Raw genomic sequence first — 20,144 nt, 5'->3', positions numbered from 1 at the left:
ATACCAAGAGAATGTCCCCAACAACCAGGGACACGGGAGCATCAGGGAGATCGAGCCGAGCCCCGTCTCAGGACAGGCCACGCTCTTGGGTAACTGGGGGAGGTGCGTGGTGCGTGTGAAAAGCCTGCTTTGTCCCCAGCCACGTTTTATTGCCTCGGACAATTCTGGGAGAGACAGGAGCAAATGGCTCACGCAGCTGATAAAACATGGGACCCCCACCTTCCCTTTAAATGTCTACAAAATGTGCTCGGATTCTAGAACCCTCCACGCGTTTCTCATGGGAAACACGTGTGCCCCGAGGTGGTGTGCAACCTGCTCCTGGATCCCGAGCCTTGTGCAGGGCCATGCTCTCCGTGCACCTCAGCACAGTGCGAGGCCGTCCGCAGGCTGCGCCTGGACCGGGGGCAGGGCTACCTGCCACACGGGGGCGAGATGCAGAATGGATTGGGGTGCTCAGGTCCTCTGAGGGTTTCCTGTTTTCATTCTCAAAACTCCTATTTCAGTCAAAATCTGTTCAGATCCCCAGGCCTTTAAGTCTCCTAAAGAGCCACCTGAGGGTCTGAAACACGAGGGCCCGTGCCTGTGCCTGCCAGACCACCCCACCACTGTCCAACACTCCGAGGCCTTCTGGACAGAAATGCTCAGCTCCCCTTTCTGCACCTCTACAGTAATGGGGAGAGCCAGCAGTGGGGAGGAAGAGAAAAAATATGGCTATAAAGCACAGGCATGACGGGTTTGAAAGAGAAACTTTAAAAACAAATGTTTCCACAAGTATAGGAAACCTCAAAAGCAATTTAAAAAACTCAGTAGGAATAGCTATGTTAACTGAGTCACCCACCCTAAGAACCCGGACGACCTGCCGATGCTCTTCGTGGGACGAGGAGGAAAGAACCCCCCCCATCTAACGGAGGGTCCCCAGCAAGGTCACTGACACGTTGTCCTTGTACCCACAATCCAAGGCAGCACCTGGGACTGGGAAAGGGGGCGTGCAGAGCGCCTTCCAGGAGTGCGTGTGGGCTCTCTGGGCTGAGTGGGGGTCCCCGCGCCTGGGCTGGCCAGGAGGCGGGCAGGCCCTCGCGGGCTGCAGGTCCGTGTTGCGCACTGCGCTCTGCTGCCGTCCTGTCAGCCGTCGCAGCAGTGACGGGGCAGCCGGGGACGGAGGCAGACCCACCGCAGCGACTTGCCGGGCTGATGCCGGCACCCTCCCAGTGTGCCTCTCACTGTCCCCCCACTCATCTTTTGGGAAGATGACATTTCTGGGATAACAAAAAAAACAAAAAACAAAAACGGAAGCAGCTAGCTCAAAAACGTCCCCTATGCAGCCAGTCCTGGGCGCCATCGGTCTCACTGCGAGACGCCAGTGTGCCGGGTAGGAAGGGCCAGTCCTCCGTTTGCTTCGACTTCCTGCCCACTGAAGCCATCTAGCTTCAGTGAGGAGCCGGTGTGGGGAGAGGAGAGGAGAGAGGAAACGAGAGCCAGTCTGCAAGCAGGAGTTGGGCCCCTGGGGAGCCCCCACCCCTACCCCTCTCCTCCCTCCAGATCAGTGGGTGAGCGTCCAAGGAGAGCCGCCCTGCCCCCCACCCACACGTGGTGCCCCAGGCAGCCTTCCAGCGCTAGTCAACAGGTGGGGATCCGCCGCCACCGGAGCTCTGGCGGCTGTTCCGGGGTTTCCCATTATGCCGCGTGCCTGTGACCCACCTAGAGCACAGCACATTACACAGGACTCCAGAGTGACCACCCCCACCCATTCACACGTGAGTGATGCGTGTGTTCACGTATGTTCATGGCCTCTGTAAAAGTGCTACTTCGTAGAGGTGCTAGAACTTGATGAAAACTTGAGACAACGTTGTCAGCATGAAATTCTTAGCTCGACAACCTGAGGTGTGTCAAACTCACTTTAATACACGCAGTTAACTGTATTTAACAACTTATTTCTAAATTGTATATAAAAAATCTAGTATTGCTTCGCAATTTACGTAGATCTTGGGCCATTTACACTCTTGAAGTGAGTCTTTAGTCTCACCTTTGCTAACTCCACTAGCACAGCCCCTGCCCACACGGCCCCGCCCTCCGTGACAAAGGGGACTAAGAGGAGAAGGCCACACACCAGTCCAGCCCTAGAATTCACGGCTTTGTAACCTTTCAGGGCTTTTTGAAAAAGGCATAAAACAGGAAAAAAGACAGCAGTAATAAAAGTAGAATAAAAACGATTCTAGTAACAGAATGAGATGGGCCCTGTAGATCAACTTAAATTTCCAAACTCTAGCTTCGGAGAGTTGGGCTGAAAAACAAGAAATAAAAAGGCTCTGTTGCATATCGAATCTGGGGTTTCAAAGACAGGCTGGCAATACCTTGACCTCTCACTGGAGGTGGCGGTGGGGCGTGACCCGGCAAGCCCAGCGTCCAGAGGGGTCAGGGGCCAGGTCCTGCGGCAGTCCGCCTGCGGGAGCCCCAGCGCCCACTTACCTGGGACACACACGGCCCGGGGAGGGCCACAGCGCCGCGGCGTGTGCTGTGTGGGTGTGTGCTGTGTGGGCTGGGCACGGGGGGCTCTCTCCGCTGGCTCCCAGGGCCAGGCTGACGTGCAGAAAGAGACCCCGAAACATACAAAGGAAGTGACAGCCACTCGTGCTGTGGGGCAGCGCGGGAAACCCACACAGCCAACCAGACAGGGCAGAAAGGCACCTGCCGCAGGATGGTAATGAGCTCGGGGCAGCAGGCAAGTGTGCTCACCCGGACTCTGCTGGCGACACCACCAATACTTACCAGCACCTGACCACACAGACAGCAGACCTCTATTGCCGGGTGCCACTCAGCTCTGAGGTCTGCAGGCTTTGTGGAGAACAGGCTAAGGGGAGCCCACGGGGCTCCAGGGCATCTGCGTCCATCCTGGGAGATGCAGCGCTCGGCTTCGCTACACCTCCTAGCTCTGGACAGTCCCGAGCGGACGGCCGTGCAGAGAGACAGGGAAGGGTCCAGAGGCCACCCCTAGGTGATACATACATTTACACAACAGTGATGGCCGCGGGGCAGCGGTCTGCTCTGGCTTCACTGCATTGTAATTGTGGTCGCTGGCCCAGGACGGCGTGCTCTCACAAGGCGCTTCCTTAACCAGGACCTCACTCCTAGCAGGGGCCACAGCCGCCTTCTTCACACTGTTTTCTTTCTTGTCTGGCGCTGGTCTCTTGTGCACAGAAGAGACTTTAATGCCTGCCTGGATAATCGGTAGAACCCCAATCATTACGCAGATCAAGACTGAGCCTTCGCTCACCCCCTTTCCCAGCGAGGGCATGCTCAGGGCCACGTTGAGCCCTCCCGCCCTGTGCGTGGGCACCGTGTCCACTCACCAGCCGCGCTCAGCTCTACTCGTCACTGGCCAGCCCCTTAGGGGGCTGTGTGTAGAGCCTTCACGTCACTCAGAGGTTGAAGTCCTGGCAACTCAACCCCAGTTGCAGGGGTCGGGACTGCAACCTCTGACGTGAAGGCTCCACACAGAGCCCCCTGACATCCTGCTGCGGTACCAGGCAGCCAGGGTGACACAGAGCACGCCGTGAAAAGAGGCACGAGCAAAGTGGGGGGTGGGGGGGCGGGGGCCGGGAGGCTAAGCGAGAAGGCCAGGGTCCCCACAGGCCTGTGCTCTCTGTCGGCCACCCTGCAAGGTCACTGCTGCCAGACACAGCAGCTCTGATTCAAAATGACCAGCTTTAAACCTTAAGCCACTGAAAGGCTCAGTAAGCATTTAAACATGTCAGGAAAGTTCCCATCAGGCCTGCTAGTCACAAGAGCAGTGGGGGTCACCACACGGCCAGGCCATCTGAGCCGACTCCAGGATGGCCTTCAAGTGGAGGATGAGTGCCTGTTACTTCTGAAACACGCTAACTCTCCCCAGATCACATGTGCCTGAGACCAAGACCACCTCGTTTGAGAGGCGGGTCTCACAGGGAGACGGCTGTGCCTGGGGCCCACGTCCTCCCCTGCACAGCCAACCCTGGGCTGGGGGACAGAGAACGAGAAGGCGTGCTCACTGGTGATTCTGAGACAGGGCCAGTAGGCGGGGTGGGGGACAGCAGGAGAGGTGACAGGACCCAACCCATACCTATGCCATTGTCCCCTCCTCTCCACAAACAAGCCAGCAGGGCTGGAGCGTGAACACGCGTAAGCTCCGACTGCTCCAGTGGGGGGTGGTCTGGGCCAACTTACCTGAACGCTACATTTTGGAAGAATGAGCCTTTCTGGCTTGGCCTTGGCCTTTTCTTTGGGCTTTGCTTTGGGCTCCTTCCCGGCACTCAGGAACTTCATGGTGGCCGCGGCGTGCTTCAGGATGCAGTCGCTGCTGCAGTAGACAGAGTCGGGCTGTGCCACGCGTGAGCACCCGGGCCCGATGCACTTGGCCGCAACAGGAGCCTCTGCGACCTGCAGAGCAGAGCATGCGACTTCAGCCCCAGCAGCCCCAGCAGCCCCAGAAGCGAAGGGGCTTTGTGCATCGCGGCTTCCAGCGCCGAGGACCCAGTTCTTAACTGAGGAACACCTACAGCATTTTTGATATGAACGAAAACGTAACTCTGCTCACTTAAAGCACACTGACCTCCCTGTGTAAGGGCATGCACACCACTCCTGCCTTCTCGCCACCCGCAGGGGACACAACTCGTAGGGAGTCCTGGGGCTTCAACCCAAAGACACAGAGCCTGTGTCCCTTTGCAGGAGGGGCAACTCCACGCACCCAGTTAGGTTCTTTTACAGGGCAGAGAGGCATTCCTGTGGATGTGACTAAGGCCCCAAAGGAGACGGTTTTGAGTTCACTGAAAGGGTCCAACTGAAGGATAAAAACTTTTAATGGAGGAACCGGGCCTGTCACAGGACAAGAGACGGCGGTGCTCATTTTGAGGAAAGCAGCCCCACCAAGTGGGCCCCACGACCAGGCTCTGTGGGCGAGGCTGCTGGGGAAACCAGGACATCCTGCTAAGTCTGCACCTCAGACCAACGACAGGTGCCACAGAAACCCCACGGGATACATCACACACACTGAACCACATGCACGTTTCTAGAAGCTACTCTGCCCTCTCCAAGCCCGAGAGCCTGGCCCCCACTGGCCTCTGTGGGGCAGCCTCCAACGAGCCCCAGCAGAGGGCCCGGCTCAGCCCGACTCTGGTTTCCAACTCACGGAAACTGAGCTGAGTGCAAGAAGCATGTGCCTTCCCGCTCAGTCTGCAGTGTCTGTCGCGCACCAGGAGCTGAGCTGGCAGCTTGTTTCTGATCACAGACTGCGTGCTGGTGGTCAAGATGAAACACTCATGGACACACCCTCCAACGCACGCGAGCCAAGTCTCACGTCTCAAGCTGAGGAGGTAAGACAACTGTTCTCCCCCCGCAGAATCTGTTTCGCTCACAGTGAAATTTAAACTTAGTCTCAGAGATGATAAAGACATGAAGTTAAGATGACTCTTCCCACCGCCTCACTTCTCCATCACCTTTCCCGAATGACCACAGGGGCTATGTGCTGCCCTTCCCCTCAGGGCCTGCAAACACCTGGCAGCAGCCGCACAGCACAGGCTGCAAGGGCAGAGACGCCTCTTTACTCAGCACCCCCCAAACCTCTGCCCGCTAGACACCTGCTGAAGGACAGGCCGGGGGCGGGGCAGTGCCAGCGGGGTGCCTTCCCCACCAGCCCCACCGACCCGGCAGCAGGGAGGCCAGGAGTAAGATGATGCTGAAGCAGGGCCCCCACCAGGGTCCCCAGCAAAGGACCATGGAAGAAGGGTGTCAACAGCTGGCACAGGTGGACGTGTCAGAAGCCACATACAGCGGCCTGGGGGCTACCCTGGCTGAGGTCATCCATCACCCCAGGCAGCAGCTCAACAGGTGCTGCCTCCCCCACCCCCGGGCATCTCCAGCGAGGCCAGTGCAAGGGCACCAGTTCTGTCAAGGTGGCTCAGGGAACAGGGTCACACACACTCCCTAACTCGCTACACGGGGTCCCATCAGGAACACGGCAGGAGACGTTCTAACAAACGAGTCCACTTAAGGGACATGCTGAGTCCCCAGTAACAGTGCTGGGGCTGGACAGTCACCCGGAGCTGCAGGACAGGCCCGCAGAGCTCAAGGAAGGACTGCCTTCCTTCCAGCCCGCCCTCCACAGACGGTGCGCCGGGGCTGGGCAGCCCAGAGCACCCCACAAGCAAGCAGCCCCTCTAGGCGTGAAGCTTCTCCGTAGAGTCCCAGCTGGGCGGTTGCCCTCCCTCTGCACCCCCAGCCGGCAGGACCTACCGGCTGGAAGATCTTGAGCTTTTTCTTGCCACTTGGGTTTGCAGCCTTCTCAATCCTCCCCTTTATCCCTTGGTCCTCGCTGGACTTCTGCTCGATGGTGCCCATGCTGGTGCAGTCCGTGCCGTCTGCATCGGCGGGCTGCAGCCTGGCCTCCCGCGGGTTGGCCACCTCAGGGTGTGGCTCGTCCTGCACCTGCAGGATGGTGCAGTTGGGGCAGATGTAGTCCTCACCGTTCCTCTCTAGGAGCCGCCCGCGGGCCTCGGAAATGCCCACACAGTCGCCGTGAAACCATTCTTCGCAGCGGTCACAGCAGATCATGAACCTGAAACCAGGAGTAACGAGGAGTGGAGACAAGACACACACGCTCAGTTCTGGACGTACCATCAACGCACCATCACGTACCACCCATGTGCCATTATGCACCACCCATGAACCACATCCGCCCCAGGCCTGCTGAAAGAACGCACCCGGGCAGACGAGCAGGGGAGCAGGAGAAGAGCAGGACGCGCCCTCCCCCAGCACCGCAGCAAGTGCGCTGCCCCGTGTCTGTGTGGGGCCTCCTAAGGGAGCTGCAGGCGTCCTTCCTGGCTCCCGACCCCCATTACTTCGGTTCGTCTCTGCGTAAGAGCAAATTCCTTTCTCCCACCAACAGACCAACCCCAGCCCCCCAAACGGCACCAGAGCAGTACTCTGAGACCTCTGGGATGACGGACGACCTCGTCTGCCACCTCCCACACTGGCCCCGGGCTGCACGGGGCAGGTGAGACCGAGGTGGCGAAGAGCCCTGAAGGGCCAGTGGTGACCACAGTGCATACATGCAGCGTGTGGCTCCAGGGCCCTTTTGCATAACGCCTCGCTCATCATTGCCAAGTGCACAGGCTGCTCACCCAGCCTGGCTCTGCGGCTGGAAGTAACCTCGGACGGAAGCCTCTCCCACTGCCTTCTGCCCGAGGACCGCCCGGACCCCAGGGCTGCCAGCAGCCCCTCGCCCAGGACCCACCTGTTGTTGTGAGGCTGCCGACACATGCAGTACAGAGCACTGGGGTCGTACACCTCGCACTCAGGCGTGCGCTTGCCCGAGCCTCTGGGGCCTTCCTCTCTGGTCCCCGGGGCCGCCCGCCCTTCTGATGTCCTCTCTCGGCCGTCGCTCGCTGCCTGCTCAGCCGCGGGCTCCTGCGGGCATGGCGGGGGGCTCTCCACCTTCTCAGCCGCCTCCATGCCTGCACTTTCTGTTGGGTCCTCCTCCCGACGCTTCTTCCTCAAGCGACTCAGGGCCCCTCTCAGGGGCCGGTCAGCTGGCTCCTGCTCTCGCTTTTTCCGTAGGCGATTCTGAAGTTCTTTCAGGGTCAACCCATCGCTGTCACTATCAGAAGTGTCATCCTCGCCATCACCTCCTTTGGCCTTTCCAGACGAGGCTGAGCGTTCCTTGCCACCCGCAGGGCTGGCCCTGGGCCCACCTTTGCTGTCAGAGGTGCTCTCGACACTCCCCTCCGAGGCGGTTTCCGCATCTGTCACTGGGCACGAGGTGGGCTCGCCGGGGTCCTCAGGTGACACAGGCAGAGTCTTCCTCCCTCTGCGCCGGACCGTCGTGAGAAACTCCTCCACTCTCTCGGTCCGCTTCGGCTGGCGCCCGCTGCGTCGCAAGGAAAGGCTCTGCTGCTGCTGCTGGGGCTGCTGATCCACAGAGTCTAGCTCCGCGTCCCCAGCGCCCTCTCGTTTAGCAATGGTGGTCCTCCGAAACCCCCACGTTTTCCTAAACTCTTTACTGGTGGGTTTGATGACCTTGGGGGCTTCCTCATTGCTCGGGTCACCTTTCTCATCCATACCTAATGGGGAAATGCAACCAAACCAGGACCAGCGTTAACGAGGCTACATTCCTCAGCAGGGGAGCAGGGAGCCACTGAGCTGGAGGCGTGTAGCCTCCAGTTACCCACATGCGCACAAACCGCAGGAACGCTCTCCTGCCCACCGGCAGTGAACATGCCCATGAAGGCAAGTCCCCGCAACTAGGGTTTCCTCAGGTGTGATACAGGACGTAATGCAAGGTGACTCTTGAGGAAAATCGTAATTGTTATATAATGAATGTTAAAAAGAAAAACAGCCCTGGCTGGTGGGGCTCAGTGGATTGAGCACCAGCCTGCAACTCACGAGGTAGCCGGTTTGACTCCCAGTCAGGGCACATGCCTGGGTTGTGGCCCAGGTCCCCAGTGGGGGGACGTGCAAGAGGCAACCACACATTGATGTTTCTCTCCCTCTCTTTCTCCCTCCCTTCCCCTCTCTCTAAAAATAAATGAGTTAAAATCTTTAGATAAATAAAAAGAAAAACAAAGCTAGCAAATCTGTAGCTTTGCCACTTAGCTGCTAAGACAAGGCCTCACGAAAGAGGCAGCAGGAAGCATCAGGTGAGCCACAGGTGCAGGGGCAAGGACAGGGCCAGAACAGGGTGTGCCCCGGTGGACAGGAGGCGGCTGCTGGCTCACTAGCACGCTCACGTGGGGTCGTGGAGCCCTGAGTCAGGCCAGCTCTGCCTGCAGGGCCCGGTGGACAGAACACTGTGCCAGTCCTGGGCCCAACAGGCAAGAGGACCGGCTGCTCCTGTCCTGAGCTTTGGAGCCCTGAGCTGCCACGTGAGAATTCTGCCATCCTGGCAGGAGAGGGTGTGTCGGCCCCTCACGGCAGCCTCGCGGGTCCTGCTGAGTCCTGAGTCCTGACTCTTTCAATACAGAAGAATGAATTCAGGGCAGGGCAGTTTTAATGCAGCAACGGATAGCGGGGACACTTATTAAGCTTGGCAAGCGCTTCGGTGTGTTTCCTCTTTCTATTCCTCCTTCCCCCTTTCCTTCTAATAGGCCATGGAAAGGCCTCGACACCGCCTGGAGCAAGAAGGCCCAGACACACAGTGTGTACCTTGAGAGCTCCTGTCCAGGCCGTCCAGGCTTCAGTCACGTGGAAATGCCAGTGGGGACTCGGACGCGACGCCGCGTTCCATCCCAGGGGTGGGCTGGTGCAGAACGGAGACCTTCGCGACACAGAGGACAGACCGTTCAGAGCCACACACCCCCAGCCCCTCTCTGCTTCCCTCTAAGCGCTGCCCCCCGTTTCCTGCCCAGCTCCACACATCCACGCAGAAGCTTGCTGGAGTGGCTGTGACATGAGCCTGGGGGCCACTCCCCTTCTCCGGTCACTGAGATGACAGCTGAACTAAACTGGGGTGCTCATGGTGATTTCAAAGCAGAGTGCTCTGGCTGATGACCTTGAGCAAGTCACACCGAACTGCTGGCACCCAGGAGGCAGTGCTGGCCTCACAGGGGTTGGATGCTTTACACTTGAGAACCCAGTGCAGCGTCCCCCACCCCAGTGGACCACGCTCCTCCTGTGCGTGGGGGTGTTGGGACCTGTTAAAACTGCTGACCCTTTGGCCTGGAACTCTGACTTTTAGGAGAACTGTTTCTATTCCTGCAAGCGAACTCCCAGCAAAACTGACAGCCACTGTGAGAGGGCCAAGCCCTTGGCCTCACACGACATTCTCGAGTTCTACTGTGGGGCCTGCGCCAGCCAGCCTCCCGCAGAACGGCTGTGACCCCACAGGGCTGGGGAAGGAGCTGGTGCCCCTACAGTGGGGACAGTTTTCTGCGAGAAGGACTCTCCTCTGCAAAGGGCCCCTCAACACAGACAGGACACAGGACGTCAAGGCTAACATGCTGACAAAGTCACGGACGTTAGCTCTGAACCGATGCATCTCCGAGTCAAACTGTTACTTTTTCCAGCTAGAGCTAATGTGTCTCATCTGTGAAGTCTTTTTCCTTTTTTTGTATGCTGAATATGGGCACCAAAAAAGCCCTGGAAAAGTTCTTTTTTGACTGAACGCACACAAATAGAAGTCTGGGAAAGGTACAGAGAAAGATTCCCACACTCATCTAGAAACTGTCGGCCACAGCTGAGACGTCTCAGATGCATGGGAGTGACGCATTACACCTCTTCCTTTCCAGCCAACGCCACAGCAGACCCAGAAGACACAAGTTCCAACTTTCAAGGTCTAGCGGAGGCTATTTAGCACCAGTGATACCTTACCTGCCAGACACTGAGAGCCTGGAACTTGCCGGAAGTCCTTAACACAACACGGGTCTCGCCAAGGCAAGGCGGCTCGGTCTGAGCGAACAGCAGGCCTCAGACGCAGCCCCACGGTCGCAGCTCGCCGACGACGCAGGCAGCCGTGAGACTGCGCCCACGGAGCTCCTGGAAGAACGGAAGCAGGCAGGTTACACGTCTGAAGTGGCTGGGGCTCAGACCACGTGCACACGCAAACACATGACCACGTGGGTCCAGGAGAGGTGGGAAGACACTGGCGGGAAGAGAACCAGGCCCCAGCTGCTTCCCAGGTGGGACCCTAATGCCAGGATGGACTCAGCTCCACAGAGCCCAACGGAAAGGAACACAAACAAAATGTGAAAAGGCTGAACAACAAAATTAAATAAATGTAATTATTTCAAAACTTTAATACTGCTCCTACGCCACCACGTCGGTTAGAAACCTGAGAAAGACCTCAGAAGCCTCCGATCACCAGCAGCAGGGGGAACAGGGAACAGGCCGCCGACAGGAGTTGACCCCCCCCCCCCCCGTGACACCCTCCTTCCAGGGCTGTGCTTGGCTGGCCTCACCCACCGCCTGGGTCCCAGGGTCCCTGAGGAGCTCTCTTCCTGGGAGGGACGCGTTTCCCTGCTTGTTCCTGGCTCGAGAAAAAGGCCTGGCTCTCCCTATACGCTTCAGTCAGCCGAGCCCCCCCCAGGGCCCGGCCCACAGACCCACCTTGCCCGCTCCAACTGCCTCGCAACTGTGGTCTCCTTAGTGACCCAGAACAATGCCAAACATTCTGAAGCCCCTCCTTTTAAAGCGACAGTGGCCGTTTCACCACATCACAGCCACCAATCGCTCAAATAGGACAAACCCAGTGCCTTTGCAACCTGACTTCTCAGAAGGAACTGGAAGTGAACCTTCTTGTACAATTCACAACCCCCAGAACAAAATGTGACATGTTTTCAGGAACAGGAAAAAATTAAGTCCTCGTTACTCTGAAAGATAAACACACGTCCTGATCTGACGTGACTGCTGAAAAATCCATCAGAAAAGTTTAGTTATTTCCATTGAGTGGAATGAGGTAAAGTCCACATTCAAAGTCAATCAGATCATTCCAGATAATTTGGTTCATTTGTTCGGACATTTTTGTATTTGCAAAACTGACTCCTTTCCACAGACTCCTCTTCAACACAGAAGCTTTAACACGGAGTGCCCGCTCGGCCCGAAGACCACAACACCCCAAGGCCATGCACAGCTGCGCAGCCCGCCCGCCGCCGCCCCCAGGAGGCCCTGGTCACGGACCTGCGTGCCCAGCCCAGCGACAACTTTCTCCCGAGGAAACAAAGGGAGAGCGAAAGAACTGGAGGTGAACACCAAACCACTGGAAGAATTTGAAACCATCTTTCCGTGTCCCTGAGGCACATTTTCTCTCAGCTGCAAACCCCTCCACTGCTGGCGAAGCAGAGGCAGGAGAGCAGCCATGGGCTCTCGGGCCAGCCAACCCCGGCTGCCATCAACAGCGGGTCTGTGCAACTGCCGGGCAGCCCCATGGGCTGCCAGGGGTCCAGAAACAGGACCTGCCCCCTCAAGGTTCTCGAAAGGCAGCTCCCTAGCTTCTGGGTCTCAGGGCCTCTTTACATCCCTTAGAAACTCAGGGCCCCGAAGAGCTCTTGTCTGTGCAGAACACGTCGCTACTGCCAGCATGCAGACAGCACTTCTCAGGTGATCGGGGGTGCCCTCTGCCCCCCACACCATGCCTCGAGGAGTCGTGTCACAAGCATCAGCTGCCACATAGAGACAGAAACGGTACAGCTGCATGGACTCCCAGGAACTCCAACTGGTGCAAGTGCAAAGACAGCACATCCCACCAGGTGACGAGGAGGACAGGACACACACGTGCTGATGACGCTGGCACCCACCTCCAACAGCCTCGCCACTGGGGGCCACCAAGAAGGCTCACAGTAGCAGACACAAGGTTTTCAAAACCCTGATGCTCACCCGAAAGCTGGAATTCTATCATGAGCAACAGACACTGCCATTGCTTTCCCGAGACCCACACCCTTCAGCTCCGAGAAAATGCCCGCCCGCCCAGCACGGGGTCTGAAGACCGCAGCCCGCAGCAGGCACCACCTGCCTGGGGTGCAGCACGGGTCCTGGCCACCCTGGCTGCTCCCCACCCACCCCCCCGGGCACGTTCAGAAGACAGCGCAGAAGGCTGAGGTTCCGCGTGGGACAGGCTGCGGGAAGCACCACCCCGCGCCCACTGTCAACTTGGAGGCAGACAATGCCAACGGCCACGCGCACCAAGAGTTCTTGCCTCTCGGTCCACAAAAGGGCTCAGGGGCCTGCATGAAGCCGGGAACACACTCACACTTCTCCGAGTGTGGCAACACCACACGCGTGCAACGCCCAGACGTGGACCTGGGCGCCAGCGTCCACCTGAGCCAAGCGCTGCCATCCAGACCAGTGTCCACACTCCGCCCGCCCTTCTCAGCGTGCTGAGCTGCCCAAAGTGGGTTTCTTACAGCAAAACTCAAAGTGCCCTTCCCACCACCACATGCCACTGAGCACGCACCCACAGTGTCCGCTGTGCGACTGACGGTGGCTGCAGTTGCGCCGTGCGGGTCTAGCTGGTCACTTGCAGCCCCATGTTCGTCCAAACCTCGTAACCCGTTTACAGTCTCAAACAGTCGGGACCTGCCAGCTGGAAACCACGTCCCGAAGCCACCACGTAACCCTGTCAGCTTCAGGCTCTGGCAGGCCACCCCGAGGTGCACGACGCCCACGTCTGGCAGCAAGCGACCCTTCGCTGGGGATGAGGAGGAACGGTGTGAACCCCGGCCAGGAGCTCCTTAAGCTACGAAAAAGGGAAGGAGGAGGAAGGACCCCTCACCAAAATCCTTTCACAACTCAGCTCCTACTGACGGGTAGTCAGTCACTAAGGATGCCACGTTCCCAAAATCCTGCTGGTCACGCTCCAAGTACCACCGGTGGCCACCCTCGGCCCACGCCACAGGTCTGCACGGCAAAAGCACCTGCCCACACTACATGAGCAGTCAGGTTGGGGCCACGGAGCACCTCTCCCAACAAAGCCAAGAGTCCACTGCACAGACCCCCTCGGCCCAGGGCAGAGCCCAGGAACAGACCTCCAGTCCCAGCTGTGTCGAGCACCCTGGCCACACAGGTGCACGGAGACAAAAGCCAACCTCGTCACTCAGAACACTCCGTGGGATGTGGCTGGCCCACCTGGGGCAGGGGGGCGCCGTGGCCACTCTGCCCCCCCCCCCTTCTGGTGCAAACACAGGCTGGCGCCCTCGGCGGGCTCATCAGCGTGCAGGCGTGCAGGCTTCTCTGCCCTCTGCCGAACAGCACAGGTGTCTCCTCAACTGCTGCCTCGAACGGGCTCCTGCGGTGGTCTGCATGTGCACCCCCCGACTCCTATGTGGAAATCTACCCCCCATAGTGGTGTTTGGGGTGCCTTTGGAGGTGCTCAGGTCACAAGGGTGGAGCCCCATGAGTGGGACCAGTGCCCTGAAAAAGGGACCCCGGAGAGCTTGCTCTCTCACCCCTCTGCTCCCACCAACACTCTTGTCTCCGGCTCCAGAGCCATGGGAAGTAAGTGGTGTCATGCGTAAGCCCCGCTCCCCGGACTTTGTCACTGCAGTCCCAGTGGACCGAGTGGCCTCCTGTCCCCTCCCAGTGAGCAGGAAAGCATGGCCTCAAAGGCTTCCCGTGCAGCTCTCCCATCCCTATACCCTGGGAAACCAGTGCTCCTCAGACAAGGCCACCACTGGGGCCGGTCCAGGTTCTGGGCTGCACCAAGAAAGCTGCCACGTGGGACGAGTGTGGCTGCACTAAGTGCCTGAGCACAGCAGGGGGACGGATTCCCAGGCTGAGCCCCTCCTTCCCAGCCAGAGATGAGAGCTCTCAGGTGTGGGCTCACAGGAGATCCCAGCACCTAGGTCCTTCTCAGGACACAGGACCTACGTGCCCGTTACCCCTGGCTGGGCATTTCGGGGGCTGCTTCCCAAGCCTGCAGGTCCTGATTAAAAATCCTGATCCTGCCCTGGCTGGTGTGGCTTGGCGGAGTGAGCACCAGCCTGCAAGCCGAAGCCTTGCCAGTTCAGTGCCCAGTTAGGGCACAGGCCTGGGTAGCAGGCCAGGTCCCCAGTAGGGGGTGCACAAGAGTCAACCACACATTGATGTTTCTCCCCTTTCTCCCCCCTCCCCCCCTCTCTAAAAATAAATAAAATCCAAAAAAAAGAGAGAAAAAAGAATCCCAATCCTCACCAGGCCACCCTGCTGCCTTCATACGCTTGGGCCCATGTGCGCCAGTGCAGGACTCCCTCTGGCACCTCAGGGCACTGCTGTGAGACCCCTGTGTCCTGCGGTCGCGCCCAGAGACCTGTATGATGGACCTCAGCCCCTGACACAGGCACTCGCACCCCGTGTTCGCAGCGGCAGGAGCTGTGGTTGTGGAGGGTGGGCGGTGGGCCTTGCACAGCTCCCCTCAGGCACGGCACCTGCGCGGCAGAGCACCCTGGCCTCACTTGACGGGCCACCCACTTGGGGAGAGGGTGTGCCCCCAAACCTTTCACCTGGGAGCACAAACTAGCCTTTTCCCAAAAGGCAAGTCAGAAAACAAAAAGTTTGGTTGAGCCAATTTATAAACTGCAAAGATGCCGCCTGCCTTCCCCAAGGAGCCCCATCCAGGGTTCGAGTCTCTCAGGGTGGAGAGTGGGGGCTGGCGGCCTGCTCTCCTGAGTGGTGGGCGTTTCCAACCACTCCAGATGCGGCCCCTCAGCCCTTCCCAGGTCCCAAGGCCAAGCTATGTGCACAACACTAAGACCTCATTGCCCTCTTCACTGGGAGTAGATGATGGAATCTTCCAGAACCAGAGGTGAGAGCCCAGCTGCTGTCAGCTAAGGCAGACATACAAGCATAAAACAATGCCACCTTCCCCATGCAGCTGTTTCTGTCTCAGAAAACGCTTTCCGTCAAAGGTATCCGTGGTAACACGCAAGCGCTTATCATTTCAGGTAAGCAAACGTCAACCCCGGTCATGAGAGTCACAAAAGCCGAACGTGGGAAGTACCACTAGTCGTCACTTCAGGCGAGAAACGGGCCCCGGGCTATGTCAGACTCTCACGTCAGGCCCCTGGGGACATCAGGCCCCCGGGGAAGGACTCACCCAGAGCACAGACCGGACACTTGGGGGACCCACGCCACCCGGTGGCCTTCTGTCGGACAATGAGGCAGCAGGTGCAGCCCCGCTTCCGCCGGGCCCCCCGGGCACTCTGACTGCGGAGACTAGCGGCCCCCGAGCTCAGAGCATGGCCGGAGAGGAGGCAAAGGTGCTCTGTGAGCGGGGCTGCGCCCCCAAGGGTCCAAGGGTGTCCGGCCCAGGCCACAGGGCAGAAGGCATGCTCAGGGACGTTGGAGACAAGTTCAGAATGAACCGTGGATCTCAGCCGGGATCTTCCCCCAGCCAAGACGGGCAGAGGCCCACGTCTGGTTCAGATCTGGGGGCAGTGGGAAAGGTCTGCGCTGAGACTCAGCGAGAAGCAGTTAAGACAAGAGGACTCCCCAAGGCACCTGCGCAGGCCCGCGTGGGGCTGGGGCTGGGGGCTAGGCCTGGGTGCGAGGCCACTGCCTGCTCCCTCCCGCCAGTGCTGCTCGGGAGGTGGCCGAGGGCGGCCGTCTGACAAGTAGAGGGTGGCAGCTCCATTTACACCCACAGCCCCGGAGCCCAGGCCTAGGCGCTACCTGGCCCTGGGTTTCCATGGGGTGCGGGGCGGGGGGGGGGCACCTCGGGGGACCACTCAGCAAGCCTGGTCGTGACAATGGCACCCAGGAGAGCCCTCCCCCAGTGGCTGCAACGTGGCCCCCCCAAAGTGGGCGGAGTCCTCTGATGAGCAGACCGAGGGCTGAGGGGCCCAGTGGCTTTACGTCAGAATGCCCCAGCCTCAACCCCAGCTGCAGACCTCACAGGGGGTCACCTCTCTGGGCTGTGCTTTCTGGCCTGGGAAATGGGAACAATTGTGACCTCACAGCCTCCCAAAAGGACATCTAAAACGTCACCATGACTAGGTGGCGAGGGTGGACAGCATCAGTGGAAAGGACAGACACAGTGCAGGTGAGCTGCAAGAGAGTCCCCAGAGCATCGATTTGACCAGTGTTTCCTCCCAGTCCCTCGCCAGCCAGGCATGGGGTGGCGCCGGGGGCATCCCTTCCCCACAGCCCACGCAGGCTCTTCTGTCTGACCTGGCGGGTAACTGGAGAGGGCAGGTGTGGCTCCAGGGCTCCGGCACCCACCAGCAGGAGACCGGTTTGAAACGCCAAGGGGCACCTGTGCCACAGGCGCTTTGAGCTGCGGCGCGGGGAGCGTGGCACTCCAGCATGGCCCTGGAAAGGGCCCCGAATGCAGAGGGAGGAGAGGCGTCACCTGCCGGCCCTCAGCAGCCACACTCCCAGAACTGCCCTGGCCACAGGCACACGTCCAGGCCCACCCACACGGGAAGAGCTGGGACACGGGCTTCTGCTGGTGCCCTGGCTGGTGTTCCTGCTTTCTTCGCAAGCGTTTGCATCGTTTTAATGTTCTACATGAGTACTTATCTTCGTGACGCAAAGCACAGTGAGACTATCCTCATCCGTGTACTGGTGTGTGAAGGCGTGTGGAAGACCACTGCAGCACGCGGAAAACAAAACCACGGCACCTGGTGCCCGGAGAGCAATGCCGGCCTCACAGACAATACACGGCCGCCATGCTTGGCCGCCTGGTCTGCAGTCGGGCCAGGCACTCTTACCACGGGGTGCAGCCACCCGCTCCACTCCAGGTGACAGCCTCCCCTGGACATCGCTGCCCCGAAGGCAAAATGAGGCCTAAACAAGACCGCCCTGAAGGTCAGTGTGGGCACGAGCAGTCCCTTCCTGAGCCTCTGTGATGGACTCAACACAGGCCGCCGACCAGCCCACAACCAGGGCAGCAGCAGACGTCTGAGGGGAAACCACTCTATCCGAACGAGGGTAGTGCAAACGCGAGGCTGTCCGGGGAAGCCTTCCTAGTGCATCTGCTGAGCCCCCCAGGTGGACGAGGAATCAGGCCTTTTTGGGACCAACGGCTGCTTACAGCAAGCAACCCAAGGACAACAGCCAGCTGGCCCGAGAAGAGCCTTCACTCTGCGAGCGCCCAATGAAGTCACTTGGTATCATCGGACCGACGTGTATGCAACCATTCAAACCCTGGCTGGTGTGGCTCAGTGGACTGAGCCCCAGCCTGCAAACCAGAGGGTCACTGGTTCAATTCCCAGTCAGGGAACAGGCCTGGGTTGTGGGCAGGGTTCCCTGGTTGGGGGCGCACAAGAGGCAACCAACGGATATTTCTCTCACACAATGATCTTTCTCTCTTTTAAGAAATAAATAAATAAAACCTTAAATTTAAAAAAAGACCAAAGACCTGGATCATGGGGCAAGCACCAACTAGGAAGGGTCCCTGGGCTGTGGGGACATCAGGTCCTCCTGCTCACGGAGCCAGACTTTCAGCGCCAACAGCAGGACCCGCCAACCCTCTGCCAGAGAGGACTGGGGGCCCCAGTGCCCACTCACCCCCACGAAGGCCAGTCCAGGGCCACGGACGCCCCGGAGGGCTGCGCCTGACCACCTCCCGACCCCAGCAAGCCGCTGGGACGCTCACAGGCACACAGACGCGATTGCAGCCTCGGCCAGGGAAGACCCTGGGGACCAGGGCACCGGCCGGCCGCACCTGCTTTCTGCTCCTTCTCACGAGACGGCCTGAATTGAACCCGATGCTACCAAGCAAAGGCCCTCGGACCCCGGGGAAGCAAACGAAAGGCGCCGACCAGCACCCTGAGCTCGCGGCTGAAGTCTGTGCGCGAGCGCGCGGGTCAACAGAGCGCAGCGCTGGGGAAGCGCTTTCGGCAGAAAGGATCCTGGTGGAGCGGGCGACCCCGCGCGTCCCCACCGCCCACGGGACACAACACACACGAATCAGGGACTCATTCTGGAGGCCGCAGATCGTCAGGCCCTGAAGTGCAGGGCTCGAAGCGCGGTTCTCGGGAGCACTTCCCCGGCGCGGCTGCCGGCCCTGGCCCCTGAGAGCAAGTTCTGAGCACACGCTCACAAGACCCCGACACCCACCTTTACTTTCACACCGCGCCACCAGACCCGAGGCTCCAAACCTCACCCCGCAGAGGGCCAGCGACAGGGACCTTGTCACCCACAGCCCGGGCGACGCTCGAGTGTCTTCAGCAGCCACCGCACAGGTCGTCGCAATACGGCCGCCTAGATACGCCCCTCCCTGCTCCAGCGCCCGGGGCGAGATTCAGGGCGGACCACCTGCCGCCGCCTGGCGGCCCCACCAGCACTAGTGGGCGCGGGAACAGAGGGACGGGAGGGCCCATGGGTGAAAGCCCGACGGGCCACCGCACCCCAGCACCGTCAGACGCCCGGCTGAAGGCCACACAACCACGGGGCCACCCGCACTGCCCGGCTGGTCTCCCGGGGCCCACACGCCGCGGCGCTGCCTCACAGGCGTCGCTGCCTTGCAGGCGTCGCACCCGTCACAACCAGTAGGCCCCGGGGAAGCCAAGAGAACGCAGGCCTGGAACCGGCCCTAGAGCAGAACCTCGCCCCCAAGACTTCCCCTGCACCGTCTTCACAAGGGGAAGCCAACCCTACCCGTCCCACAGCCGCGGGCAACAGTCGTCCGGACGAGTCAGCCCGCCGCACCGGGAGCTGGCTGGCGCCCCAGGACAGCATTCCGCTCCTTCTCCTGTCAGGGTGCTGACACCGTGGCCGAACCAGGCGCCCACAGCCCGTGCCCCCCACCTCCACTGCGGGCCCGACCCCTCCCCCGCACCGCGGCCGCCGCCATCTTCTCTCTCCGGCGGGAGCGCGGCCCGGCGCTGAGGCCGCGGCTCTGGGCAGGCCGGGCTCGGGCGCCGCCGCCCCTGCCTGCCGCCCGCGCCGGACTGCGGCCCCGCGGCGGCCAGCCCCTCCGCCTGGCTCCCGAACGCCACTGACCTCTGCTCCCAGGCCTCTATAGTCTTGCAGCCATTTCCTCCGAGCTCCGAAGAACAAGCAAGCAAGCGGGCGATCGAGCGAGCAAGCGATCGAGCGCGCGGGCGGGGTCGGCGTGGGCCACCGAGACGCAGGGACTAGAGGGCCCGCCCTCGCTCCCCTGGCAGGGAGCACGCCAGCCACCGAGATGTTGTGGAGCTAGAGAGGCCGCCCGCGCCGTGAGGGGCGCCCTCGCGCGGCAACAACCAGAAAAAGCCAGGCCCAGGCTCCACCCCGCGCGCCGAGCCCAGGGGCCAAAGCTGGGGGGCGCAAATAGCAGGACCAAGGCTGCAAGCCCCTGGTGGACCCGCCACCACCAGGGAACATACCGTGGCCCCGTTCCCATTGGCGGGCTTCTAAGGGTAAAGGACTGAGGCGCAGCGCCTCTTTCCCTCCAGCCCACGGAGAAAAGGAGCCCAGCCCGTCGGCCCACACACGAACGCAAACACCTTGGGCACACCTGCCCTCAGGGGCTGGAGGGAAAGGTGAGACAGTCACTGTCCAGGAAGGCAAAGGGCTTCGGCAGATGTGCAACCCTCCTCTCGGACTGGCTCAGTGCTGACTAGTGACGCCCCAGCACCTGCCTGCCCCACTCAACCGACCTCAGAGGGGAACTTCTGCGTCCTCGGGGCACCCTGGGCACTGGGCACTGGCCCGGAGGGCAGTAACTCCTTGGCCTCTGACCCCATGACTTGCGCCTACAGCCCTGCTTCCTGTTCTTGCAAGTC

General features: G+C 60.2%; 1 protein-coding gene across 1 annotated transcript in view; it reads right to left on the bottom strand.

Annotated features, from left to right (window-relative positions):
- Positions 1 to 19,507, bottom strand: part of DIDO1 (death inducer-obliterator 1) — a 40,058-nt gene extending 20,551 nt beyond the window's left edge. Inside the window, exons 1-7 of the mRNA XM_053926178.1 lie at positions 19,381 to 19,507; positions 10,336 to 10,500; positions 9,172 to 9,283; positions 7,265 to 8,090; positions 6,265 to 6,586; positions 4,201 to 4,413; positions 3,004 to 3,214 (exon numbers count right to left, since the gene is read on the bottom strand). Of these exons, the coding sequence (XP_053782153.1) occupies positions 3,004 to 3,214; positions 4,201 to 4,413; positions 6,265 to 6,586; positions 7,265 to 8,088 (1,570 nt within the window). The 5' untranslated portion in view covers positions 8,089 to 8,090; positions 9,172 to 9,283; positions 10,336 to 10,500; positions 19,381 to 19,507. The remainder of the gene's footprint in view (positions 1 to 3,003; positions 3,215 to 4,200; positions 4,414 to 6,264; positions 6,587 to 7,264; positions 8,091 to 9,171; positions 9,284 to 10,335; positions 10,501 to 19,380) is intronic.
- Between the last annotated feature and the right edge of the window lie 637 nt (positions 19,508 to 20,144).

The sequence above is a fragment of the Desmodus rotundus genome, chromosome 6 (genome assembly GCF_022682495.2).
Source record: "Desmodus rotundus isolate HL8 chromosome 6, HLdesRot8A.1, whole genome shotgun sequence".
NCBI classification, from domain to species: Eukaryota; Metazoa; Chordata; class Mammalia; order Chiroptera; family Phyllostomidae; genus Desmodus; species Desmodus rotundus.
This window is presented reverse-complemented; position numbering and strand designations above follow the sequence as displayed.